Here is a 27,030-nt window from a genome sequence, read left to right as displayed (position 1 = left end):
CCCCCTCACGGCCGCAGCCCCGCCCCTGGCCCCGCCCCCCGCGCTGTTCCCGCCCTCCCGCGCGGGACGCGGCAGAGGACGCGGCGGCGGCGTGGGAAGATGGCGGCGGTCGCGGCGCGGAGCAGGTACGGGCACGGCGGGGCTGGGGCTGTCATTGTCGCTGTCACTGTCCTTGTCTGGCCTCGGCAGCTCTGTCTGACAGCCGGCACCCCGCGGGGGAGGAGGAGCCGGGCCGGGGGCCGCAGCCGCCCCCTTCGCGGCGCGGAGCAGGTACGGGCACGGCGGGGCTGGGGCTGTCACTGTCACTGTCCTTGTCTGGTCTCGGCAGCCCTGTCTGACAGCCGGCACCCCGCGGGGGAGGAGGAGCCGGGCCGGGGGCCGCAGCCGCCCCCTTCTCGCCCCCCTCGTTCGCTGACGTTTCCCTACCGGGGTGAGTGCGGTTGTCTCTGCAGCCTTGGCCCTGCCCTTGGCATGTGTAAGGAGCCTTGCCGTCCTTCTCCAAGCTGGAAAGGACGATAAGGGCGTTAAGTATTTTAAGAATGAGAAGCTTGTGGCCTTGTGTAGTTGTGACTCGGTTTTGCAGTCTGGCTGTCAGTGTGTAGGTGCTGAGCAGCAGTCGGTAGATGGGGAGCAGCTGCAGCCCCTCGGGTTATGCAGTGCGGGGCCATGGCTGTGAGGAGAAGCACCTGGCCGGGCACTGATACTCCTCTGCAGGAGATATCCTCTTACGGGTTGTGCTTTTCATAGCAACCAGACAGCTTAAGGAATGCTGTTTCTCGGCCACAGTTCCCTGCTCTTGGATAGAACATACAGTCCCCTTATTCCACCCTCTCTCTCAAAACCTGGAGAAAACACCTTGTGCACAGAGTGTTCTGTTCTCTTACCTCTGCCCTCAGTGTTGTCCTCAGCAGAGGACACTCAGCAGAGTGTTGTCCCTCGTCCAGAGATGGCTGAAGACACAGAAGGGCTGCAGTTAACATGGAATTCCTTGGCTGTGCCTTCTCCATCAGTCTCCAGTCGGGTGGGAGAGGCAGGGGGTCAATACTCCAACATGCATTTGTACCCACCAAGGTCAGGCTGTCAGGAGCAGGGAAGATGGGACTGTTTAGTTTTGTTGTCTTTGCCTGTTTTTAGGCAGATTTCAGAGTAAGATGGAAATTGATTTTTTAGTGTTGGACAGCAAAAGCAATTTTGGTAAGAGCTTAGGGTTAGGTGTTGTGTCCTTCCACTGTCTGAGGAAGTACCAAGTCCCAGGTGCCCTGCCCTGCCTCAGCAGTGGGAACAGCTCCTGGATGCTCCTGTGAAGCCAACACAACTCATTCTGTTCTGACTGCATTTTTGTATAGATATTATGTTGGAAGGCTAATAAATGTCTCAAATACTCATGCTTTAGGCTGCAGTTAAGTTTTAATAATGCTTTCCATTACTTTTCAGGATTTGAAAACTCTTCTGCTAAATTTAAGTCTAATGCTAATTTGATTAGTTCTTTATTTCTTGAATCTCTTAGAAGTAGCCCACAGGCTCCCAGCTTTCTGATGAGCAAGTGCTCCTTTTATCCCAAGTGTTTTAATATGTTGTAAAACAGGCCTCGTAAGTCCACAAATTAGTGTAGGCCTGGTGTGACCCAAGAGCATCAGGTGACCTGGTTGTTCATGACAAATCACGACGTGTTGCTCTGTAGAACATACAGGTTCTGCAGCAGTGGGAACACTTTTTCTGGCTTGCCAAGGAAATAACATCCTGGGAGATGATGCAGCAGTGGGGCATGTTTAGCACGTGGTTACAGGAACCTGGGGCTTGGGGAGGGTCTGTCCTGTCACGTTTGGGTTAATGCAGGGATTTTAGCAGAGACCATGAAGCTGAAGGGCACGGTGAGATACTGTGACACTGTTGCAATAGGGATAAGAGAAGACTTTAGCTCTTGGTCCTTGGCTAATGTTAAAGCACAGTTGTTACCAAGTGTGCTGATATAATGATGTGACTTCTAGACAAGAAATCTGTAGATTCTTCTTTAAAATAAAGGGATGGTGCGTATATGTAACTCAGTAGACACCTGAAATTAAGTCTTTAAATTCTTAATAATTACTTCCTGAGATTGAATGGCCCCAAATGATGCAATAGCTTGTAAGCTACTGAAGTAATTGTGTCTTCCACATATCTGATCAAGAGCAGATGAAAGGCCAGAGGGCAGATGAAGACATCCCAGCTGTGGCATTGCCTCCTGAGAATGAGCAGGTTGCACAAAGATCTGGTTCTTCCTAAGGGTCTGAGCCTGTTGGGGTGAGAACACTGCCCCTCTCTTCCCTGTGATCCGGTCTGACAGCAGGGTGTTGCCAGGCTACAGTCAAATACTTGTTTAAATGTGCTTGGAACAGTTCTTGTACAACTGGATGTCTTCTTGTCAAATTCATTATGAACATGAAATTAAACGTTATGTATTAAACACACAAAAAGTCCTTGGTGAACCCTTTCTCTATATTGGCCAGTCCCAAGTCTATTTTATGTATTTTCAGAGGGGCAGAATGACTCTCACTTGGAGTTCACCAGTGAACAGAGTGGTAAGGTAAATTCTAAAGAAGAGCTGCTACGCCTGGCAGCCTTTTTACTTTTTCAGCTGCACCACTTGGTCTAATAAATGCCATTACTTCTTCATGGAATGCAAAACTTCTCTATGCACTCTTCCTCCTTCCCACCAGCATGGTAAAGTAAAAGCTACATGAACCAAATCCTAAATGTCTCTCTAGACAGTTGCTGTTGTAGGAGGTTCTTAATTGACAAAGTTGTAGCAGCTCGGTGGAAATGGAATAATCCCAAGTACTAAACAATAATTATAGAATTTACCACTCCATTTGCATTTCAGAGCTCCAAACAGGCCAAGATACAGTACATGCTGGTAACATAAATAGTTGTTTGCAAAAGGGCTATTGGCAAGATTAGGATCTACAATATTAGAAAAGTATCACTGTTACAGCAGCCCAAGAGGAACATGTCAATATTTCTTAAGAAAAAGAAAATATAAAGATGCATCATTAAATAAATACCTGCAGGAGCAGTTGGATTGTTGGATTTTTCAATTTTTTTAAGGAAAGGAGTAGACCACAAGGGACTAGGCTCAGTGGAAATTTTATTATAATGTGAGTAGACTTTTCCCTCTGTTACTCAGCTGCTAAATATTAGATGGTCACTGCACTGAACTGCTGACATTTGCATTATTAAACATTTGTATTTAAGCAGCCACTTCTTGTTTGTTGTATTTGCAGCTTGCTGTTCAGCTGTAACTTGTTGGTGCATAAGAACCTGTGTGTTAGAGCTGGAGTCCTGTGGAAGCAGCCTCCTTCAAGGACATTTTTCAGTGGTAAGTGATGGGTTGTAGCTACAAGTGGTTTTAAATTCAGGGTCACTCACAGTCAGGCAAATTGTGGTCTCATATTGGGGAAGGTAAATTTTTGGAAATGAGTGGGAGTCCAGCATCAAAGACCAATTAATGGCATTTTCGTAGACACAAGCTTGCAAACTGTGTTTTCCACATAATAAAAGAAGTATTTTTACCTTTTTCATAAGACTCATTATGAGCTGTTGTTGTTTGTTGCTTTCAAACTTTACAAAGCATCTGAAACCTTTTCTAGTGCAGATGATTCCTGCATAGCAAATTAAAACCCATTAGTCATAGGTTTATTTTTCTTAATTAATTCCTGCACTTTAGTTAGTTTTCTTAGGAGTGTAGAGTTCAAACATTTTTTTAAAAAAACATAGCATAATTTACCAGAAAGATTCATGTTAGGACAGTGTTTTTACATTTTAAAACCCACTTAATTGAACTTGATGAGCAGTAATTTGTGTACTTTCCACACCTACTGAAGCGACTGACTGGGAAGGGCAACATCAAACTTATGCATATTTATAATATTCAACTGTATTACCTGCTTTGCAGTGCTGCTCTTACCAGGTGTTCACCTTCAGAAGTCTGAGAGATTCAGATTTCAGTAGTTTAACAGCCCTATAAGAAAGAAAAGGTATAAATATCCTTTTATATTGCAATCTGTACTTATAATTTTAATAGATCAGGAAATCAGAGTAGGTTTACATGAAATGTTTAGGACTTGGTTAAAATGGTACTTGCACTTGATGTTTCTGTAGCTGGGTAATGCTGTAAAGATCAAATATTATTGTTTGTTTTTAAGGAATATTTGGAAACTTGTAGCATGTGCATTGCCAGATATTAGTATCACAAATAGTTGTCTTCAATTTTGATTTCCTTGCCAGCTGAGCTATTGGTCCCATTTTCCAAAACCATTTATTTGGGTTAACTTGCCTGTCCAAGTGCTTTGTCTGGCATATCATATATGGATATTTCATTATTGAAAAACATGCTTATACAGATGAATAGAAACAGCAGCTCTTTGTTGTCTATAAATCAAAGTTATTACAGGAAAAAAAAAATGGAAGTTGAGAAATAATGCAAAGTTAAAATCAAAGTCATTACAGGAAAAAAAAAAAAGGAAGTTGAGACATAATGCAAAGTTGTTGATCACAAGGAAGAAAAGGTCATTTTAGTCAAAATTAGCTTTGAGTTTTGAACAAGTCAATTTTTTAGCCTGACATTTTCCAATTCATTGATAGTTTGGAGTCTGATTTGGATTTAAAGGAAAGATAACTCTTCTCTAATTTTATCTCTATCCCATATAATGGCCTCCTCTAAGTGTTTGTGTCATGTCCTGGAAGAAATTCTGAATTTGGTCAGAGTAATGAAGCAGCATTTGTGTTACTGCATCTAACATTTATGCATCTGGATAAACTAGCAGCAGTTATGCATCTGCATAAACTCCTGCCATTATTCAGTTTCCTTTCTCATCCTGAATTTTCCAGCATTTCGGAGGGAATGTGTCTTTTTCACCTGTTCCAGAGAAGAAAATTGTTACTAATTTTTATTCTCTGCTGAATATACTCAGTGTTTGACAGAATTCTGGAAGAAGTTGGCTTTATCTGTGAGAGCTTCAGATTTAGGGTAGGATCTAAAACTGTTATTAGTACATTGACAGTCCTGCATCTTTTTCCTCTTGCCCTGGCCTTGTTTCTGGTGGCTCTTGTACCAAGGTGTGAGCTCTCCACACACTCTCATGCTGCTTTCCAGGGAGCAGCAGTAGCATCACTGGAGAACATGATGTTCAGCTGAAATCTCAGCAGTGCCAGCCTAAACCTGGGTCTCTTGCCAGAATCAGTAACTAGTGTTCTTGTCTTAGAATTTGTACGCTTGTGTGAATTCCACTTGTGTGAGAAAGGTGTGGAATTTTGTTTTGTCAGGGCAAAAAAGCTCGACAGTGGCATGTTGGATGCCTTTGCAATGATAATGTTTTGGAGACCAGTTACAGAAGTGCTGTTTCATTAATGCTGGAGATGGGGAAAAGTCAACTCTTCATTTATCAACAACTTAACTTGTGTTTGCTGTGGCTTGTGGAACACCACAGGGTTTGGTCACTGTTACAGGAAGAGAAATGTTCACATGGGTGCAATCAATGCTTTTGAAGCAGAAACTGCCTCTCTCTGGATCCAAACCAGAAAAAGCTGTTCCTGCTGAGGGGTTTTGGTTTGGGAATTTGTGAAATTGCTGAAATAGCTGAGCAGCTTTGCTAACTTAGAACCAAAGATGTGGTGGAAGGGAGTTAAAGGCTTTGGGGCTAAAGAGTACCATTGGTCTGTGTACAGACATTTCTGTTGAAATAGTGATGCAAAGTTGAAAGGTTGTAGAGTCTTTGTAAATTCAAGTAAGTATTTTTAAACATTCAGCTGTTCTAAATGATCCCTCTCCTTCCCTGAGCATTGTTCTTTAGGAAAGAATAATTTTTAGAATCTTAACTATAACTGTAGTTGCTGCCTTGTTTGTTTTTTGAGTTTGGTTTTCTCCCCAGAAAAGAAATTTTCTTTTTTTATTTTAAGGAGGAACAAAGCTGATGCATTTAGGATATATAGCAATATTTTAAATCACAAATGTAGGAAAGAAATTATTAAGAAATAATATTTTAATAAAATGTGGACAAGAATTATTGTTATTTGGCATCTTTTTGCAGTATCATGGCTGAATGCTTCTAATCAACTCAATTCCTTAGAACTAAAGCTTTCCAGACTTCAGAACAATTGTGCTTTGTCTCTGTGTGTGCTTAGAAATAGAGTTGGTGTTGATTGAATTCTTTTGGTTGCTAATGCATCCTTACAGAGTCAAGCCCTAAGAAGCCTGACTTTGATGGAGCAGGTTAAAGTTCATTGGGTTTGATTCTGGTGTATGCAAGTTACTGACTGCTGTGGAAATGACAGCAATCAGTATCAAGAATTGGTTCTGAACATTTTCTGTCAGGTAGTGACTCCTACTCATTGCCGAGAACTTCTGACTGACTGGCAGACAGACACGAGCAGCACAGTCTAATACTGACTTAGCCCTGGACAGATTTGTTTTTTGTGAAGATTTTGCAAGGGAAATACTCCCACGGCTGTGCCTGCCCCGTGGTCTGTTGCCTAGTGACCACACCGTGTCCTTGTGTCTCACAGTGACTGCAAGGCTGGACTTAGGCAGGAGGAGCTTGGTAGTTACTCAGTAAAAAACTGGTTTAATACTACACATTTCTTTGTTTCACGTGGTGACTTGTATTACAGCAGAAATGGGCCTGTTTTCCTGTTACCCCACATACTCTGAAACAAGTCATCATTTCCTTCTCTCTTCAGTTAGCTGTACAGTCTGGGGATTCCCTAACTGTAGTGAAAGCTTTAATGACTGAGAAGCACAAAGCTTCACAGTAGTACAGATTGTTCCCCAGCAAATGATTGAGCACATAGTACCAATGTTCTCAAAGCTGGAAACTGTGATAGTGCTGTCAGACACTAATTCTATGTGTTTCTGCACTGGGCTTTCAGGGAGCACAGTTCATACATATTCTGGGGTGAAGAATGTTGGAAGCATGTGGGGTGGCAGGGACAGGGATGAGGTTAAAACCACGGATGACCAATTAGTGTTGGTCAGTTGAGTTACAGTAACTTGGTAAACTGCAATAACTGGAGTACTGAGGAGCATCTGTACATACCTTCTGTGTCAGATTTATTTTCTAATCACGTTTTCATCACCCAAGCTCATACCCCTCACTGCACAGAATTGCTTTCTCCCTACTGTGTAGCTGTTCTCTTTCCTGAAGTCTGGGATTTTTTCTGTTACAGACAGGAAGAAGCTTCACACTGCTTCGGTGGGACAAGTCTTCCGCCTGCGACCCTTCCATGTTCTGGTAGCTACAGGTGGAGGATATGCAGGATACAGAAAATATGAGGATTACAAGTTGGAACAGCTGGAGAAGAGGGGCATAGAGGTGCCTGTGAAGCTTGCAAGTGAATGGGAGGTAAGAAAATTTGGGCAATTTTACTTCTGCCACGTTGGATACAAAGCTCCTTTGCTTCCATTTCAACACAGGAGTCTTGAATTTGCCTCTACTGACAGTATGTTCTTGACAACTCATGGAAATAAAGTTTCTGTCACTTCAGTAACTCATTTGGCTGAAGTCATGATACATTAGCAACTGCCAGCAACTCCTCCATCTTTTAGTGTAGCTGACACCATATGTGCTCTACAAGAAAGCTGAGATGGAATGAATGCCTGGTTAATAAAAATTTATCTGTTTCTTGAATGAATATACGGCAAGACCTTTTTTTCATAGGTTTTTTTTTTCACTTAGGTCTATAGTTCCTCTTGATCCTGAGGGATTTTTGCCTTTTCCTTTTGGATTCCAAGGAACTGAGAAATTATTGTGGAATTGCAGGTGGTGTGTATCATAGTCATGGGTCAAACACCCATTGCAGCATTGAAGTCACTTCATGACTTCCTTAACTACTGTATTGCCTTTGAAGTATTAGGTATATTGTTCAGCTCTGTGCGGTGTGTATCATAGTCATGGGTCAAACACCCATTGCAGCATTGAAGTCACTTCATGACTTCCTGTAACTACTGTATTGCCTTTGAAATATTAAGTATATTGTTCAGCTCTGTGTTGGACAGTTTAAAATACATGTGGTGTTCTTCCAAACAGCCAGCTGAGTGCCTACTTCAGTGCCACTTCTGAAGGCAAGGAGTTAAAGATTCTAGGATTGTAAGGTTGTGTAGGAGATGCTTCAGTGTGACCTCTGGCACTCCAGTTTCTTTGCATTCCTGAGCACACTGCCAGTGTGTGAGTGATTTGGCCACATGCCTGTGGGAGACTAGGCTGGAATCCCTAAATCTCAGTAGTGACCAAAACCAGATATCCAGACAGTCCAGATGCTAACAGCTTAGCCTGTGATAGCTCCTGAGGAATCTGTCTGTAAATCTGTCTTCTGTATATTCTTTTCTTGCTGAAGTTTGTTTCAAATGGGTTCTGATTAAAAAAAGAACTGGTAAGTGTCCACAGAGTATTTATTTAACAAGGCAATGTCAATTCAATTTTGATGCTTGAAAAAAAAATATAATTTTGTTATTGTTCATACTTTTTTGAATGAGGAATCTGTCTGTAAATCTGTCTTCTGTATATTCTTTTCTTGCTGAAGTTTGTTTCAAATGGGTTCCGATTAAAAAAAGAACTGGTAAGTGTCCACAGAGTATTTATTTAACAAGGCAATGTCAATTCAATTTTGATGTTTGAAAAAAAATATTATTTTGTTATTGTTCATACTTTTTGGACTGAAATTGGGTAATTTTCTTATTGCATTTGCCTTCTTTCATTATACTGATATGCTGTTTTGTTATTATTTGGTGAAGCTAAGAGTGTTGCTTTTGATAAAACAGCTTTAAAGGATTTGGTTTTTACAGTGGGGAAACACACAAAGAATTTCAAACTGATAAGCAGGGCCCCAGATGCAGCAGACCCTAGTAGGAGACTAACGAGACATCCCAGTCCTTCCTGATGTGTTTGAGTTCTGTTGAATGCTTCTGTGGGAGGGAAAGGAAGCTCAATAGTTTTGAGGAAAAAGAGAAACTATTGTCAGACATTGCAAGAAATATTCCAGACAATGAAGGATTCAAGAAAAATAAGGGCTGCATTGTTCCTTTTTATTGTAGAGTGAAGTGGGATTTTTGCTGACCTATCATTTTCCATTGTTTTGGTTTTTTGCATCACTGGGCTCATGCTAAGGGGTGTGGAAGGGGGGGTGTTGTCCTGTTTTTAGGGCAGAATAAGCCTTTGCATAGGCAAAGAGAGACCAAGTGGCTGAGTGGGCTTTGAAAGAGTAATACAGAACAAGGAACTGGTGCCTGTGCCCTCACTGCCGAGCCCGCTGCTCTGAAGTGCTGATTCCACGGCACCAGCCTCGTGTTCCTGTGGCAGTGTGGACCATCTTCCACCTGCCAGCTCTGTGTGTGAGGCACATTGCCCTGCTTCTGAGAAGACAGATACTAAATGGTATTAACCCTGCTGAGCTGGCAGGGAAGCTCTCCCTGTAGCAGAGGTACACGCTGGGATCCTCATTGAGGTGTGCATCATTTTTGACTGAATTACAGAGTCGGTACTCTTCTGTATGGTTTTGTTTTGCTTGAGCTTCACAAAAGGATGGGGGGAGAAATTAATCTGGTCAAGTCAAGTGTCCCTTAAGTTTCTCCACAGGGAAAGACAGAACTACTGTTTCTTTGGCACAGACCTTTTCTTTGTGTAATTTTCTTAGAGACATTCTGTCGCTAATAGCTTGAGCTGATTAACGCCTTAGTGTCTCCTACTGTGAATACCAGTGGGGATCAGCTTTCATTTAATTAGATGAGGTAAAGCAGAGGGCTTGGAGGGAGACAGGTGGATGTTTATCAGATGGATGGAAGCTTATTGTTCCAAATCTTTGCTGTCACAGAACATTTCCTGGCCGGGATCTGCATGCATGGCATGCCATTCATATGCTAACTAGAGGCATTTTGCTTCTTCTTACCTGGGCACCAGGGCACTGTTGATACAGGATCAAATAATTACTGTGGGAAAGCTTGGCCAGAGGGGGAGTTTGGAGGAACAGAGTGACCAGATGAACCAGAGTTTTGAGAGTGGAACTTGTAGCTGTCCTTTGGTCATGTAGTTTGCTCTGTTCTGTGTAAGGAAAAAGCACATTGGAGTGACATGTGCCAGGAAAGCACAGTAAACATCTCTGGAAGTGAGCTGCAGTGTTCAGACTGCAGCTAATTGTCACAGGCCAGTTTTTGAAAACAACTTAATTCACATGGGAAGTGTTTGAGGATAGGTTTAGGATCTGGATTCTCAGAGGTAAGAACAACAGCCTTTCCTAGTGATGGCAGGAAGTGCTTGTATTTATGTAACACAGGATACTGGAGCTCATATGGCAGTACAATACAGAAGGTGCTTTTCTTGGCCCAAGGGAGACATTTAGTGTTATGGTAAGAGGTGTGTTTCAAGTTCAGGAAAGAGCTAATAATGGAAGAATATCTGATTTTTATTTTTTTTAATTTGACTTCAGAAGAAATATAATCTCATTGGTCTCTTATTCCTCATTCTTGCTCCCAGATTCTGATGCTTGGAGTTTTATTGGAGCATCTATGCAATTAGAAAAAAAAAACACAAAATCCTTGTAAAGTGGTTCAAGTACACAAGAAAGATGGTCAGAAAATGTTAAAACCAGTGGTATTTCAACAGCATCAGATTGTGTAAAGGCTGCAGTGGTGTAAATGTTTTTCTCGGTTGTCCTGGACAATGGAACCAAATAAAACCAGTTTGGGTTTGTGGGGTTTTTTTTAAATCTAAACAGTGGGAAGGCCTTTTTACTAGATGAGTCTGTTCTGCGTCGTGCGACTTCCTGTGCATCTTCCTGAGCGTCTTGCTGGGCTTATGGAGCAGTTTATCTGAGCGTTTCGGAAGCAGTTTGTGAGACTGGAGCACACTTTCCTGCTTTGGCTGCCAGTGCTGTGTGGGTTGTGTTCCCGGACACGCGGTGGGAAGCTGTCTCAGGGAAGCTGTGCAATGCACAGAATCCGCACCGCTGCCTTGCTCCCCGACAATTCTCTTTCCCCGTTGTCCGGGCCAGCGGATCTTTGGGAAGCTGAGCGCTGATCCCCAGGAGTGCCCGACCCTCCCGGGGCAGCCCCTTATCCCGCCGAGTTCAGGAGCCCTCCGCTCTTTCTTCCTTTGCGTTTGTGCTGCCCTGGCCCCTCCTCCGAAGGGGCCGGGGCCCTGCGGGAAGGAGCCGCCGAGCAGCGCCAGTGGCTGGAGGCGAGGCGGGGCAGAGCTAGGCCCGCGCCGCTTCCTTAAGGCTGGGACGGGCCGGCACCGCCCGGCGCAGCGAGCGGGAGCGCGGCCGGCCGGGAGCGGTGCCTGCGGCGGGAGGTAGGAGCGGACCGGCCGGGACGGGGATGCGGCTGTGGCCGCCTCCGCTCCCTGCCCGGAGAAGGGGCCCCGGGGGCGGGATGGCTGCGGTGCGGTGGGGGGGGGGTTCGCAGTCCGCTGAACTTTGTTCACGTGTCTGAAAACTGCTTTGAAAGGAAGGGTCGGTGTCGTATTTTGGCGATTGAAGGCGGAAAGCCGGGACGAAGGAGACTTCCCTGGGCATCAGGTAAGGGCTACCGGACCGCAGAGCAGATGTGCGAGGGTTGGTGGCCAAGGGGTGATTCACTCTGGCTTGCTGGAAGTTTCAGGTGATGTTCCAAAGTCGACTCATGAGTAATCTTTGAGTAGATTTAAACAAAACGAGTCTGCTGGACCAGCCTTATCGGAGTCCAGAGTCCCGCGGGGCGGGCAGGGGGCCGAGGAGCCGCCGGAGCTTTTGCACAGCTTCCGCCGGCCGCTGCTGTGTGGGGAGGATGTAACGCTGCTCATGCTTCCTTTAGGGATCCTTTATAGAGCTGAGAGCTTGCTTTAGTGATATCTTGAACTAAAATAATGGGGCGATAGTAGGGGGTGGTACTGGGGGAGTGTTGTTCTAAACCATTAGTTGGAAATTACTACTACAAAGTATTAAAAGCGTGCCATCAAATTTCATGTCACTTTGTAAAATAAATAAAGCTTTATCTCCTTGCTTCACGGAAGATCTTTGAGACTGTGTAAAAAAATTCAGAACCCAGTCGTCCAGTTAGGCTATCCTAAAAAATTTCTTTTTTTCTCCTTGCTCTATTTATACAAAGTAACTGAAACAGCATTGTGAAGTTAGGGGAAAGCAATAAAAAGGTTTTTTCCTAAAACACAAAGAGAAAATGTATAGAAAGTAAAAATGTATTGAGAAGTAAAGAATTTCAGACAGTACAGTGCAGGGTAGATGCAGCCGAGCACGGTAGGCTTCTTTAGCCAGCGCTGGTCGATCGCGGAGAGCGGTCCCGTTGGAAAACTCCCGGGAGCGCCGGCCCGAGGGCGCTGCCCAGCAATCCCGTGGCCTTGGCAGACGCTCAGCCTGCGCTCAGGTTTCCCGGCCGCATCGGGCGGTTCTGTTGTGCTCTCGGAGTCCGGGAGCTCCTGCCTGGGTGTGGAGTATCCAGTGTTTGTCCTGCCGGGACGCCTGCGGAGAAGGTTGGGTGGGAGCAGGGAAACGTTTGTGATATTAAACAGTTACTGCTGGGAAAGGAACGGGACCTTTAACGACCGTCACCGAGCACCTCGCCCCTGAGCGCAAGACCGCAGTTTTTGCTGGCACTTGAGTACAGCACTGGGATGCATTCAGTGCATTTTTTAAACAGTAGTTCTGTGACCAAATGTAGAAAGTTTGACCAGAGGGCTTTGAGCACTGACCAGCACATTCCAAGCCTAGTGATTCATGCTTACGGTTTAAAACCGAGGCTACAGGTTTGCAGTTCGATTGAATATTAGTCTTTCTTGCAACTGCCTTGCTGTGTCATTTTTTAAAACTTGAGATGAGGATTTGAGTGGTTAACTATTTGACAAAAGAGGTCACTGGATTTGATGCTTATTTGAGCTGACAGAGTAGAAGCTGTTGCATAGTTGGCAGATTAGCAGTTCTCTATGAGATAATAATTCTCTGTGAATTCATACCTGCTGGTAACTGCTGTTTCATCTGCCCAGTGTGGATTCTGGGTGAGTTCAGACAGGCGAGGGAGTTTGGGAATGGTGTGCAACCCCTACAAACCAGACATTTTAAAGACTTTTGTCTAAGCTGATGATGTCTAAGCTGACACAGGCTGTGGGCACTGCCTACATCCCAAGAGGTCTAGCTGTTGAAATGCCATTATATGAGTTCCTCTGTCATGAGCTGTCTGAGGAGCAGTTCTTGTTTCTTTCTCCATGGAACACAGGTAAATTCAGGGTGGATTTTTCATTTCAGCCTTCTTACACTGTAGGAATTGCATGTTTCTGGGGCAGCCAGAGCAGGCATGTCAGCACCTCAGCAGGACTCAGGTATTGGCATCCTGGTCATGAGGGGAGTAGAACAGAACTTAAGAGAAACTTCTTACTTGGCTGCGCACAGTTTTTTTAAGAAGTGGAGGAAAAAAACTGGTAACACCCATGTTTTTCCCTTCCTGGAGAGGAATCTCTCTTGCCCCACATTTTTTGTTTTGGACTGAAAGGTGGTACTACCCACTTCATCAGGCTGGTGAACATTTCAGTGTCTGGGTTTTGTAGGGAGCAAGTCAGCTGTTTATCTGGCTACATGCTTCCACAGAATCATGGTTAGGCAGCTGGGAATATAATAATTCCTTAAAAGTGTTTTGAGGGATAAAACTGAATTTTACTGCAAGAGCTTGTGGGTTACCTCCCTTATCCTGAAGGGAAGAGCACTGAAGTAGAAGTGATAAGATGTGTTTGCTCTCTCTCTCTGCAAGGGTGAAGGTTGCACAGGAGGAGATGGGATGGGGGGCAAGGTTCCACGCTGGCTGCAGGAGCTGCTGGGCTGGGTGCTCTGCTGCTCCTGCCCAGCTCCAAACGAATTCTCTCCCCACAGTTCTGTGAACATGTGTTCAGTGTGAAAAATAATTTTGTCTTTGTCAGATGAAGTTTCTTTTGAAACATTGTCGATTTAGCTTGTTGCTGTTTAAAATTAAGTATTTACTAATTTCTAATGTTCCCCATGAATCGAGAAGCAGTCCCCTGTGCTCCTTGTTGCTTTTCTTTGAATTTTGATAGGATTTTGGCTAACTGCTTTTAGCATTTTACTATACAGATGGCATCATTTTTGTTGTGTAGGAGTTTCTTGTGCCAGCCAGAGAAAGACTAAATGATATTTTAAATAGGAAAACAAAAAGAGTTGGCACAAGGCTCAGGGAGGAAGGAGTATGTTTTGAGTGCTTTCATTGAACTTAAATTTCCCTTCTTTCAGTTAGCTGGGTTTCTTTTTTAATTTGCAGTTGTTCAAATTTAGCTTGAACAACATGCACACACGTCTTGGAACTTCCTGACACACAGAATACCATGCAGAGGTTTTCTACCCGAGAAGAATACTCTACTGCAGGATCTCCAGAGGTGTTTCTAGAGACTATCTGTAATATTTGGAGTTGAAGGCCAATCAAAATACACAATTACTGCTTGAATATTTTCCTTTTGAGGCCTGACTAGGATGCCATTAGCTAGTTAATTCTCGTTTTTCCTGCTGGTCCTCCCACTCCTCTGCCTTATCCCTATTACAATACAAGCCTTTCCCTCAATCAGAGCAACAGTGCTCTTTTTGATCTACTCTGTTAGCCACAGAGTTTTCATGGTGCTTAGAAGGCTTTGGAAACAAGGAGGGTTTTTTTTTGTTTTCAGCCCAGATTTAGCAGAAAGCAGAAGTGAAATGTAACCACTAGAAAGTTAGCCCTGAAATTGTCCTGAATATTTGGTTTAATCTTGAGGTGATATGTAGCTCTCTGACTTCCACTTCTTGAAGCAGGGCTCAACAATCCAAACCTAGTCACCAATGTTTGAGGTGTGTTCTGTAGGAGTAAAGAGGGAAATTTCTCTTAGATAGAAACAGTGCAGCCTTTTGTCGTTAAAAATCAAAGCAGCTTCCTTTCCTACTGTTTTGTATTTTACTTCTACTGGACACAGAACTGTGACAGTACTGAAAGTCACATAATAGACACGTAACACTTCTTTTCTACCCAATTCTCAAGCTGGCCCTCAAACTGGCTTTTTTTGTACGTGTCTGGTTATTTGTAGAAGAATGTCCATTACTTGTTCCCTTAACTGAGTGTTTTGAGATGGAAGGAGATTTCCGCAGATGGATGTTTGTGTCCGGCAAGAGTTGTAAAATAGAAAGACATTCCTTTCTGTTCTGTTCTTTACAAGCTGGACACTAAGAGCAGGAAAGGATTTTTGGTGCCCAACAGTGCAGAACTCTTAGCAGCTGCTGCTGCACTGCAGAATTGAAGCTGGGAGTTATCTCCTCCTCCTCCTCTTCTTCTCCGCCCCGCTCCTCCTCCCAGTCTTGCATTCAGGCTGGCGCTGGGATGAGCTGTGCAAGGCCAGCTGGCTGCTCCTCTCACTAGAGCATTGCTGCCCAGCAGCCTGGGACAGACTGCAGGGTGTTTTTTGGGGAGTTGGGCTTCAATGGCCACCCGGACTAGCAAGAAGCAAGGACTGCTCATATGGACAGCTCATTTTTATCGTGTGCAGAGTCGGCTTTGTAGTGGGATGTTGAAATATGACACAATGCCTGTTTGTTTGCAATAGCTGCAACTCTCGTAGCAGAGATTCAAGTGGGAAACAGAGAGGGAATCCAGAGACAAACCAGCGGGGGATTTAGGAACTGTGACGCCGTGTCCTCTCTCCTGTGCCGGAGCAAGCAAAGGAAAGAGAGGTAGAGGAAAAAAGACTGAGCCTTGCAACAGCCGTCACCCTGACGATGTGTCAGTCAAACACCCTGCAGGGACCAGAGCTCCACACAGGGAAATGGTGAGATGCTACAAAGCTTTATCTAACCCTCCACCCTCTTGCTACAACCTCCACAAAGTTAAAATTCATGTCCGGAGGCTGCGTTCAGGGAACGGCGGCAGCAGCAGCTGTGCCGGGGACCAGCACCCACAGCTGGAGAGTCCAGGCCCAGCTGGCTCTGCTGGTGGGACACCAAGTAGGAGAACTCGTTTCAGGTACAGTTCAGTATTTTCTGCTTTGCAGGAATGGTGACTGAAGCGGGAGGGAGGCTGGGAGGGTTTCTGGGCAGAAGGAGCGGGAGCCGTCTGCGAAGCTTTTGTTTGGCCTAATTACTATAAAGCTCCTTATACATTGTATTGGCAGAGAAGGGCATGCTGTTCCATGACAAGGGGAATGGGGAAGCTTTCATTCCTTTCCCTTCTACTCTCTATCACTAGGAGAATGGAAAAATTAGTTGAGGGGCCGCTCTGAAACCAGGCCAAGGCAGTGAGAAGCCCGAGGGCTCCAACGCGATGCAGCTCTGCAGGGATTGGTCCAGGAGCGACTGCAGTGAAGGGGGGGAGAGCAGCAGGAGGGGGAGAACAGGGCCCAACCCGGCTCCCGGCCCGCCAGCCCTTGCAGGCTGCTGGGGAGTAGGGATGGGAGGGAGAATGGGAAGTGTCCCTTCCTATTCCCATGTCAGTCAATCTTACCTCCTGCTGAGAAGCCTGCATTAACTCTGCTAAGACAGCACTTCTGCTCAGGGTTCTTTTTCGCCGTTGCATTAAGATGCACAGATCATTCTCTGTTTACTAGTTCTTCAGAGGAAAGAAGTTGTGTTCACTGCAGAAAAAAAAAGATCTCTGAGCCAAAAGCACCATCTTGCATCCCAAAGTAGTGACAGTTATACCTGTCTGCCTGATATTTCAATTCTGATCCAAGTTTTGAAAATAACAAGTTGGCAAGAAAATTTCCTTTAAAATTCTCAGCTTCTTTCCATCTTGGAAAGACATACACAGTATTTTGTACTTCCTCTTACATGTCACAGGATCCCCTGAGAGAGCGAGCTGTTGGGAGCAGGCAGACTGTGCCACTTCAGTTTGTGTGTGCATGTCGCTGTGTCCTGGTGGCAGAACTGTCTCCTAGCCAGGAGTTCAGTCAGTCATTTGAATAGTTTGCCCTCAGGTAGACAGATTTCCATTTGATAATGTGACCTTGGAAATATCAGTGGTTTTTTCATGAGCAGAAGCCAAAGAATAAATGAGGAGCTGAAGGGTTTTGCATCCAGACCTCCTGCAAGGGTCTGAACTGCGGCCCTGTCCTCTGCTAAGAAGCTGAGTAGCTTTTCCCTGTGAGAGAAGGTCAACTTCTCCTCATGGTCATTTGTGCAAAATGAGGTTTCTCTCAGTCAGGACATCCATGTAACAAAAAAAATCAGAGATACAGCTGGTTTGAGGCAGGGTAGTTGGTTATGGGGCTATGGAGACTAGATTGTTGTGCCTAGTAGCAATATTGGCTTTGTCCACACGTTCCCTATTTGGAACCAGGATTACTCACTGAATTGTGCCTAGTAGCAATATTGGCTTTGTCCACATGTTCCCTATTTGGAACCAGGATATTCACTGAAGGCTTTAAGACCTGGAAACTGGTCTTACCTTTAATGTTTGAGGGTGTCATTCCTAAAATGTGACCTGTGAGGGGGAACACCATTATTTGGATAGAAGACTGTTATTTTTTAGATAAACAGTTCTTCTATTTTGGGAAGGGGGAGAACTGATCGAAATCAAGAAGTAAAGACTTGTAGTATCAAAGATTAAGAAACGTTAGCAGGAATAACTCACCCCAGCTGTGGGAAGCTGAGATGCCTGACCCTCTGATGTTGTGTATGTAATCTTTCAGGTTGCAATTCCCCCAGCTGGCCCTGAGGCGAAGGTTGGGCCAGCTGAGCTGTATGTCTAGGCCTGCTCTGAAACTCCGTTCTTGGCCTCTGACTATTCTCTATTACCTTCTGCCTTTCGGTGCTCTTAAACCCTTGACCAGAGTGGGATGGAGGCCTATGAGCAGGGTAAGTGTGAGCAGGTCTCTCGTGTGCCATGTCTGGGAGCTGTGTCCTGGAGGAGCTGGCAGCAGCTGGGGGGAGAGCTGCTGCATGCAGGACAGCCTGGTGATCACTGGTGTGAAAGTAGAGGTGCAATTCGGGCGTCTCTTTAGTTTTTGCTGTGGTTGTGTTGATTAACTGCCTCACAGACAAGTGACTTTTTCAGGAGCAGAGAATTACTTTGTCCTCTAACAGTCAGGGAAAGTCAACAGAAACTTCTGAAGGAATTCAGTCACCTCACACTATCAGGGTTAGGACAAGGAAGACCAAACCTTCTGGCAAGTTCCTTTTCCTGGTCCTGTTGAAATGGTCTCTTGTTTTTTGTTATTTTCACACCAAGAGAGTTTGTTCCTCAAGTTCATTGAGCATTCGTAGTCCAGTATGTCCAAATGATAAACAAATCTCTGCTCTGACACCGCTGAGAGCGGCATATGGGATGCCTTGCATGTAGTAATTCTCCCCACAAATAATGCAATTTCAGAATCCAACAACCAAGTAAGTATTTTGATTGCAAACAGGAACAAAATTGCCATTCTTAAGCCTATTTCATTGAACATCTGTTCTGTTTGATCCCATCAGCTTGAAAACCAGCCTCCATTGAAGAGAAGGGGCTGCTAGGAAATGCTGCTTTTGACAATCGGTGTGATTGTATAGTTGTATGTACATTTTTGGTGTTGGTGGAAAACAGCAAAGTTAATTTTTAGAAATTAATCCAGTATAGGGCATGTCAAATAAAATGGAAATATTTTTTTTCTTCAATCCTTCAGCTTAGATAATCTAAAGCGCTGTTCATTTAGAAGGTTTTATCTGAAGTAAGATTAGGTTGGTACTTCCTTTCTGAAATATCCCTGTATGTACACAGGATGGTTATTTGTAAGTAAAATCTTAATTTGCTGTATTTGGTATGATGGAGCCAGTGCATACTTCTGTTTGTGTTTATGGCTGTGTTTTGCAAGACTTAATAATGAAGGATATGATTGAGAACAAATGACTCTCACTAAGAAAAATCCCAAGGTTTATCTGCAAGCTGTTCAAAAACACCAGTCAGCAGATCATCACTTCCTTTGCAAAGCTGATTTCAGAGTGCTCAGTTCCCTTGGTCCATATTCCCCAGCTTCCCCCAGTTACATCATAGCCATGTGAGCTTCCTGGCTGACAGCAAGTACCACAAACCCCAGAAGAGTTGTCTGCTGGAATTATCAACAGAAAGATGTTGTCATCTCTCCACTTCCATCAACAGCAGATAACTCTTGCCAACTTTGTTTCATTTGATTTCCTTGCTAAAACTTGGGTTTTAGTGCAAGTCCAAAGGTGTATTTCTAGAGAAGTAAAGGCACTTAATATTCTTGTAATTAGCAACTCCCATTGTCATGAGAGAAGGAGTAAGGCCGGTATAAGTTTACGCCTGTGTAGCTGCATCCAGTGGGTACATTTCTTTGATGGTACTTGTGTCATTAGAGCATACAGCACAGTACTGGGTGTGGGAAACACCTTCAGTAGCAGCTGCATCTGAGGAACATGCCATCCAACACTGAGAAGTCATTTTCCAGTCAATATTCACAAAAATTTATACATTGGTAATGTTAAACCTTTTTGATTAGCATTCTACTATAATATGTGCAATGTCTCTTTTTTCTGTAAGCCCCACATTGGGCAGTTTCCAATAACTTCAATGTGGAGCTTCAGCCTGCAAGGGACTGGAAATTCTGGCTTCACTTTAAAATTATATTAAGTTTCATCCCGTCTCTCATCATGGAGGGAATGAAGTGCAGTGCACATTTTTTGCTGCCTAAATGCTGCTTGTAACCCATGAATTCAAGGGAGGGGTTTGCAGAAACAGTTTGATCCTTCCTGTGTTACGGGGAGGAGTAAGGAGGCCTTCAGTGGGGAGAACACTGACCCGCTGCGATTCTCCCTTCAGGTTGCCCTGTACAAGTCGGTGCCAACGCGGCTGCTCTCCCGGGCTTGGGGTCGCCTGAACCAGGTGGAGCTGCCCACGTGGCTGCGCAAGCCGGTGTACAGCCTGTACATCTGGACCTTCGGGGTGAACATGAAGGAGGCAGCTGTGGAGGATCTGCATCACTACAGGAACCTCAGCGAGTTCTTCCGCAGGAAGCTGAAACCGCAGGCGCGGCCGGTGTGCTGTGTGCACAGTGTGGTGAGTGAAAGGAAGGGAGGCCTTTACCCAGCACTGCCAGTTCCCTCAGCCCCCAGAGCAATGGCACTGCTTCGTGAGGAAATAATGAACTGCTAACTGTTCCCATTTTTTCTTTTTGCTGTAGATTAGTCCCTCTGATGGAAAGATCCTTAATTTTGGACAGGTAAAAAATTGTGAAGTGGAGCAAGTAAAGGGGGTTACTTATTCTCTGGAATCTTTCTTGGGACCTCGCATCTCCACAGAGGAAATGCATTTTAACCAGGGTGAGTTCTGTGTCAGTTCTGCTGTGCCCTTTCAGTGTTCTCAGAAATCATAAGACTAATAGAGATGAAAAAAGTAACACTTTCTTGCACTGTCAGGAACAAAAGCAAGTCTGATTTTTGCTTTGTTTTATTTGCGGGTAACCGTGTTGCTGCTCTAGTTCTTCTCTTTCTCACCAATGGCTTTATACAGTCATGCCTGGCTCATTCTGATTATCTGAACTGAGTTGCTTGGTTCCTACACTTTACTCCAAGATCCGTTGCTATACCATGGCTGCAGCAGTCCTGCTGTCACACTGAAATGAGCCCAAGCACTGGCTGGCAAAAACTGGATAAGCTACTCCTTAACAAGATCCATGCTCAAGCACTATCCCTCTAATGACTTAGAGGACTCTCCACAAATTCTGTTCTTAAAGGGTAGCTTTAATAAAAATTCTGGATTGTTGTACTGGATTTCGGTTTCTGCTATTTTGCTTAGGGAAGGGCAAACTCCAAAAGAAAATTTTTCACTGTGATTGAAACAATCCAGGATCTAATTTTCTTGTAAAGGGAAAGGAACATTTGGAAATATTGGATTTCTGCATGAAACCTATGTTTGCAGCCTCACTAATTTTCTTGTAAAGGGAAAGGAACATTTGGAATACTGGATTTCTGCATGAAACCTATGTTTGTAGCCTCACAATCCACGTGGGGTGCATTTAATCCTCTACTATTGCACTGGCTCCAACATAGACTGCCTGGCTATGGTAGGTGACTTGAGAAGGAGTATCTTTAACCCCTTCCTTTCCCTGCTTTTTCTGCAGCCCCACCTGGTAACTCTTTTCAGCAACAACTGGTCACAAAGGAGGGGAATGAGCTCTACCACTGTGTAATTTACCTTGCACCAGGGGATTATCACTGCTTCCACTCGCCCACGGACTGGACAGTGTCACACCGACGGCATTTCCCAGGTTGGTTTCTGTTCCTAGGAAACAGCTGCAGAGCAGCTATGGAGGGAAGCACTGCTATGGGCCTCTGCAGAATGAGACACAGCAGTGCAGAAGTTGTACAGTAACATGATATACAATGGTAGAAAAGTGATTAGTCTCAAACAGTAATGAGTTTTGCAGCTGTATAGTTTACCAGAGCAAATCACATAAAAATGGTAAAAACAGCAATACTGTATTCAAACTGTTTGAGTTCTTTGAAGTACCCCTGGATTCATGTTGACCTGATTCGTTTCCAAACAATGTTTATTCAGTTTGAAATATAGATAGTTCTGCAGATCACACCAAACAGTAGCCTAAAGTATGATCTCTGTTTGTACTTGGCAAAGAAAATGCAACTGAACAGTTACACTACTGGAGCTGGGATTGGATGTTCTTGCAGATAAAAATATTTTACTTCTTGGTATCTAGCAAAACCCTAAGTATTTGGATTTGGTTTCAAACACCATGAGAGAGAGACTGGCCCACCACACGCATCCTTCTGTGACCCCTTTGTTTTCAGCACAGACTTCTCTTTCATTTGCTCTGCCTGGCACTTGCCTCTCTTCCTACAAGTAACTGACAGAGTTGTTTACTGGATCAGCTCCAGTTACACTGAAAACACCATCTGAGTGGCATTACAATATTGCTACAAACCAGACAAGCTAACCTGAATATTTTCTCACTTCTTCAGGCTCTCTGATGTCTGTCAATCCTGGAGTTGCTCGCTGGATCAAGGAACTGTTCTGCCACAATGAACGGGTTGTTCTTACAGGTGACTGGAAACATGGCTTCTTCTCATTAACAGCTGTAGGAGCAACAAACGTGGGCTCCATCCGCATCTACTTCGACCAGGTGAGCAGGATCATAGCAGGCACCTTTCTGGTGTTAATGATTGAGGTTGGTGCAGCATAACAAAATCTAAAAAAAGAAATTTATTACCCTGAAATTAGGGTGTTTCACAGTACTGATATTCTAAGACTGATTTGAACAGTGCTGTCTCCAATATAGACAATTTTTAAAATATTCCTATTGCACCTTTGAACTGTGAGTTCATGCATGGAAAATGCACAAGTGTGTACAGTCCATGGCTGTAGTGATGAATGAATACAGAGCACTGAAATCCTCCAGTAAATCCTTCTCTTCTTCCTTCTCTGTACAGGACTTGCACACGAACAGTCCAAGTTACTCTAAAGGTTCCTACAATGACTTCAGCTTCATATCCAACAACAACAAGGAGGGAATCCCCATGAGGAAAGGGGAACATTTAGGGGAATTTAACTTAGGCTCTACGATCGTACTAATCTTTGAGGCACCCAAGGACTTCAGATTCAACCTCAAAGCTGGACAGAAAATCCGCTTTGGAGAAGCACTGGGCTCTCTATAGGAACTGTCTCAGCAAGAAGATTTTGTATAAAAAGGGACTCTTTTCACACCATTGAGTGTTTCACTTATCAAGTTTGTATCACTCAGCAGGACCTGGGTGAGGAGGAAGATGTCACTGCTGCATTAAACTTGATAGTGTTTGGTCTACATTTACCTGCTGCTGAATGTAGAAACTGAATTGAATGATCATGGATGTATCGGGTACAGCTGCCTTTAAAGATGTTGCCCATGGTGGTTTCAGGCCCACCCTGTGCCTGTAGTCTTTCATGTTCTCCCCTGAATGTGCCACAGGATAATTATGTTCTTAGAGCCTCTAAGTCCCTTTTAAGCCTTCCTAGGCAGGTGCAGTGGGAAAGGGTGGAGGTAGAGATTACCTGTATTTAAAGGGACACTGACAGGTGAGTCAGACCTTGTACCTCCTCTCTACAGTATCTGTTTTTCAGACCTTGAGTAAAGAATATATTCTCATATTTATTTTATTCTAAGAAACTCCACCCAAGTTGCTAGATAAAAGCAGTCTCTGAATTCACAGATGGCCAAACAGTAAAATTTGCTGGTGTGGCTTCATGGCCCAAACAAAGCAAAATGTGTAACAGTCAGTCAGTACAATGAGTGACCCTCATCCTGAGTTTTGTAGTGTTAGACAACTTTAGTTCTTTTGTCTGACATTGTCCCTTTAAAAATGGGCTTTGCACTGTATTTTAAACCTGAAAAAGTGTCTACATTCCAGACAACAGAACTTGTCATATTGAGATTTTCTTTCTTTCTTTTAAGACAGACACAGCTCTGTGTCCTCTTCTTAATCCATTGTTTTGTTTGTTTTATTTTGCTATTCCAGGCCTTAAAGTTTTTGTCTTTATGAAAGACAGTTAACTTCATCTCTTGGATTAAAGAGTTAGAAGACACAGGGCATAGTTTTGCTGGGTGATGTGATGGCAACTAAAGTATGCTTTTTCTTTCTGCTATGTATCTTGTTACTTTGTCACTAAATTATTGAAGAATTAGTTCCTCTCTTAAAGGACAGCTTCAGCTACTTCAGGACCAATTTTTATTGTAGAGAGTGAAATGCCCTATGCCTATGCACTGACTGTGTTTAAAATATTTATGGCTCTTTAAAGAAACCCCATGTTACTTCCCAGGTACCAATCTGGCCCTCCCTTAACTGGGCAACAACTTCATCTTATTCAAAATACAAAACAAAAAACCACACTGGCTCTGACTTGTACCCTCCTACTTAATGCTAGGAATGTGCTGGGGGCTGAAATCTGTGCTGTAAAATTTTAAAGCCTCTTTGTGACTTCACATCAAGAAGAGTTAAAATCTGACACCTTGGATCTACTGCATGTGGCACTGACAAAAACCACTGCCAGAGTGAAGAGGAATTGAGTTTTAAAGCAATGTATAAATTGTTTTTTGAGAATAAACTGTTTCAAGTCCCAGCACTCAAACATTTAGAACTGATTTTGCTATCCAGAGCTTGTTGGAGTGGACACGCTTATGAAACCTGCCTTTGTGCTTTCTGAAAGATTTCTCCTACTACTTCCTTGCTTGAGCTCTTTTCTGCTACTTCAAGGAGATGAGAGGCTTTGACGAGCTCTGATCTCCTAAAGAAACCCTTCTTTGTATGCACTGCAGAAGATAGAATATAATTTTGTTGTACAAATGTCCAGTTTGCCAAGTCCTGTATGCTTAGCTTGTCATCGGGAAGGAAGGGATGACAGACTGCCTCTAAGTGATGCAGCCCAGGCGTGAGTCAGATGAGGGTGGCTGTTTGGGTGACAAGCAGGAGAAAATTCATTTGGCTCCAGGAGTCAGTGTTTCCTCACACAGGGAGGAGTTTGAAAGCTTGAAGTGGCTCTCAGCCACCTATCTTGTATAATTCTTGGTATTAGCAAGTTTACTCCTGCAGCAGTATAGTATCAGATACAAGTCTTTTTAAATCTTTGAGAGAGAGAAAAGAGTAAGGCAAATATCAGCACCAAGAGGATAAAGTTAGAGTCAGCTTTCTGATTAAATGTCAATGTCATGTTAACAAGAGAAAGCAAATTTGTTCCAGTAGATGAGAGAAAAAGACAACTGAATATTTTCCTTCTTTTCCACTGAGGTCTGTGACATCCAGACAGAGCCAAAGGAAGTTTAAGCTTTAATTTCTTCCTACTTAGCAGCATCATCTATAGTATCTGAAGGTAAATATTAGCCTAGTGATGGAGGATGGGTTGCTTGATGTTTGCTTTATTAGAAATCTCAGAAGAAAGAGAGGATTCAGCATGCAAGTGGCTGTTGTTATGATGGTTTTAATACTGTGCAGAGCGAGCTAATAAACCAACACTGCTTGTGATGCAGGGGCCAGCAATGCACCCCAGGAGTGAAAAAGTTCCTCAAGGGTACTGATAATGCTGTGAATTTCTCCTGCATGGAGAATCCATTTAATTCAACTGTATCAGTAGCACGGTATTTTTGTACGTCAAAGTGTATGACTTACTGACATGAACTCATTTAATTGCAAACATTTTGAAATAAAGAGTCTTATCTGTGTTGCTTATCTTTGTGGCATGACAGGTAACGTAAACTAGGTATTGCAAGTGCAGCATGAGGTAGATGTAGCTCCAGTTTGGTTTTGATCAGCTAGAGTAACAATAAAAAAGCAAAATTATTTTCACTTAATTTATCAAATATAAATTCCATACATAGAACTAAGTGAATGGATACATCTCTTCCATTGTCCCCTGCTATGAAAGGGGCATAAAGTCCTACCCCTGAGCTGAGAAGCTGGAAGGTGCACTACAGACCCAGGGCAAGCTGGATATCTTGCAGGCGGGCAAGCAGGGCCTGCACGTGATGTCTCTCAGCCAGCTGTGCTTTGGTGAGAGCGTTGATCCTCACCTGCAACTGAAAGGAACACAAGTGCATCAGCATAAGTTTGTACAGTGAGACAATATTTAGTCTTTTTGACAGCCAGAGTTGCTCCAGCAGCTTTTGTATTCTCTCACTTGAGCGCCAGTACATGACAGATTGTGTCACTCAGGAACAGCTCAGGACTGGCTGGAGTCAAGTACCAGTACCCACACCTGGCTGTGTGAACCTGGGGCCTGAAAGCAGTGCAGGTCCAGTCTGCACACAGGGAATTGTCTTGAGAAATTGCAGAAAAATTTTGAGATTGAGTCTATGAAAGCTTGATCCATACTTGGAAATAGCCTCAGAAAGGTCTACTGGAGCAGGAGTTACACTTCTGAACAAACAGGAAGAGGCATCTACACAGCCTCTTCTGCTTCTCAGCCTACTTCTGACTACAAATTTTCCTTGGCATTTTACTAACAGCTTACTACACAATTCCTTGCAGCTACTATCAGCCTTCAGGCTAAGTGCATGGCACAGTGATAATCACTTCAGTAGCTTCAATTTAAATGCTGTGTACACACCTGACCCAATTCTTCCTGAACTCCTTGCATGCCATCTTGGGCTCCTGGTTGCTTGCTCATTTCCAGCCACTGCTGCAGAATCTGTGCCTGCTGCTGACAGCACCTGATAAAATGGATTAGAAGGATTCTTATCCAAATTAAGAGCTCAACAGTCTGAGCCAACTTAGACTTGCAATTGATACTTGCAATAAGACCCATTTTTTTGTCTCAAACCAGTCAATGGTTAAAATCTTTTTTAAAAAAGTAAAAAAACCCAAAAGATGCTGGAAAGCAGAGAAATCTGACATCTCCACCTCCTGCTTCTAGCCCCTGACTACTTCTTTTCCTGACAGTTAAATCCCCCCCAAGCCCAATTTCTTTTGAGCATTTCTGTTTTCTTGTTCTAGTAGAGCAGTTATCAAATACCAGCCATATTTAATTTTTTTATTTGAAAGCCGGAAAAGCTCAGTCCTCACTCCTCTTGATAAAATAACTGAAAGCTAAATTTCAACTGCTCTGCCCTATTCATTTGTACAGTCTCCTGATTACACCCAGTGATACCTCTGACATGCTTCTGCAAGAGCTGCCAAAGGTGTAATTAAACCACTTGGCTGACTACAGAAGTAGTTATGCACACACTCTCCTTCACCTGGAGTGAACTCGAGAAAATAAAAACCTCTGGAACTTTTCTCTGTGTCATTCACAGCTCTACTGTGGACAGACTGATTATTTCTAGGGTAGATACTCAGAAAAAGTGCAACAGAGTGGACAACGTGACAAAAGGCTGGTTAAAGGGGCATTACTTGAGTTCCTGCTTCCTGCTGTAGTAGTACTGCATCTGCTGCTGCATATGCCAGAGTTCAACTTCCACCTTTCTCTCCAACATCATTTCTTCTCTGGAATTGTGTTCTCTCTCTTCCCCTTCAGCTGAATGGAAGATATAAGGCACAAGCAATGGAGGTAGAACAGACATCCACTCTTTCTTCTTATCAAAAAAATCAGAA

The 27,030-nt window shown here is 43.8% G+C and overlaps 2 protein-coding genes across 25 annotated transcripts in view; one reads left to right on the top strand and one right to left on the bottom strand.

Annotated features, from left to right (window-relative positions):
- Window positions 1–74: 74 nt before the first annotated feature.
- PISD (phosphatidylserine decarboxylase) lies at window positions 75–25,170 on the top strand. Of its 8 annotated transcripts, XM_041420595.1 has the most exons (10): window positions 8,702–11,315; window positions 11,471–11,541; window positions 15,582–15,803; window positions 15,881–15,997; window positions 17,661–17,826; window positions 19,781–20,017; window positions 20,142–20,280; window positions 21,081–21,227; window positions 21,937–22,097; window positions 22,405–25,170. In XM_041420595.1, the coding sequence occupies exons 3-10, from the start codon at window positions 15,754–15,756 to the stop codon at window positions 22,627–22,629; spliced, it is 1,242 nt and encodes a 413-aa protein (XP_041276529.1). In that variant the 5' UTR covers window positions 8,702–11,315; window positions 11,471–11,541; window positions 15,582–15,753; the 3' UTR covers window positions 22,630–25,170. The 8 variants fall into 8 exon arrangements, with proteins under 8 accessions (XP_041276530.1, XP_041276526.1, XP_041276532.1 ...); XM_041420591.1 differs by having other exon boundaries at window positions 15,582–15,997; XM_041420597.1 differs by lacking the exon at window positions 15,881–15,997 and having other exon boundaries at window positions 8,710–11,315.
- The window catches only part of SFI1 (SFI1 centrin binding protein), a 28,330-nt gene continuing 23,300 nt past the window's right edge, over window positions 22,001–27,030 (bottom strand). For 11 of the 17 annotated variants that reach the window (XM_041420573.1, XM_041420581.1, XM_041420576.1 and 8 more), the window contains 3 exons: window positions 26,830–26,953; window positions 26,048–26,150; window positions 25,279–25,517 (listed from right to left, as the gene is read on the bottom strand). In XM_041420573.1, the coding sequence (XP_041276507.1) occupies window positions 25,410–25,517; window positions 26,048–26,150; window positions 26,830–26,953 (335 nt within the window). In that variant the 3' untranslated portion in view covers window positions 25,279–25,409. Of the gene's footprint in view, window positions 22,164–25,278; window positions 25,518–26,047; window positions 26,151–26,829; window positions 27,012–27,030 lie in introns of those variants that run through there. The other 6 variants (XM_041420574.1, XM_041420575.1, XR_005953841.1 and 3 more) reach the window with 6 other exon arrangements.

This window comes from Onychostruthus taczanowskii, unplaced genomic scaffold, assembly GCF_017590055.1.
Source record: "Onychostruthus taczanowskii isolate IOZ18803 unplaced genomic scaffold, ASM1759005v1 scaffold64, whole genome shotgun sequence".
Taxonomy (NCBI): Eukaryota; Metazoa; Chordata; class Aves; order Passeriformes; family Passeridae; genus Onychostruthus; species Onychostruthus taczanowskii.
This window is presented reverse-complemented; position numbering and strand designations above follow the sequence as displayed.

Bases quoted from the DNA above. Each gene is read 5' to 3' on its own strand.
- PISD (XM_041420592.1), top strand. From the start codon at position 15,801: ATGGTGAGATGCTACAAAGCTTTATCTAACCCTCCACCCTCTTGCTAC. The intron at 20,281-21,080 runs GTGAGTTCTGTG...CTTTTTCTGCAG, and splicing joins GGAAATGCATTTTAACCAGG to CCCCACCTGGTAACTCTTTT. The intron at 21,228-21,936 runs GTTGGTTTCTGT...TCACTTCTTCAG, and splicing joins ACACCGACGGCATTTCCCAG to GCTCTCTGATGTCTGTCAAT.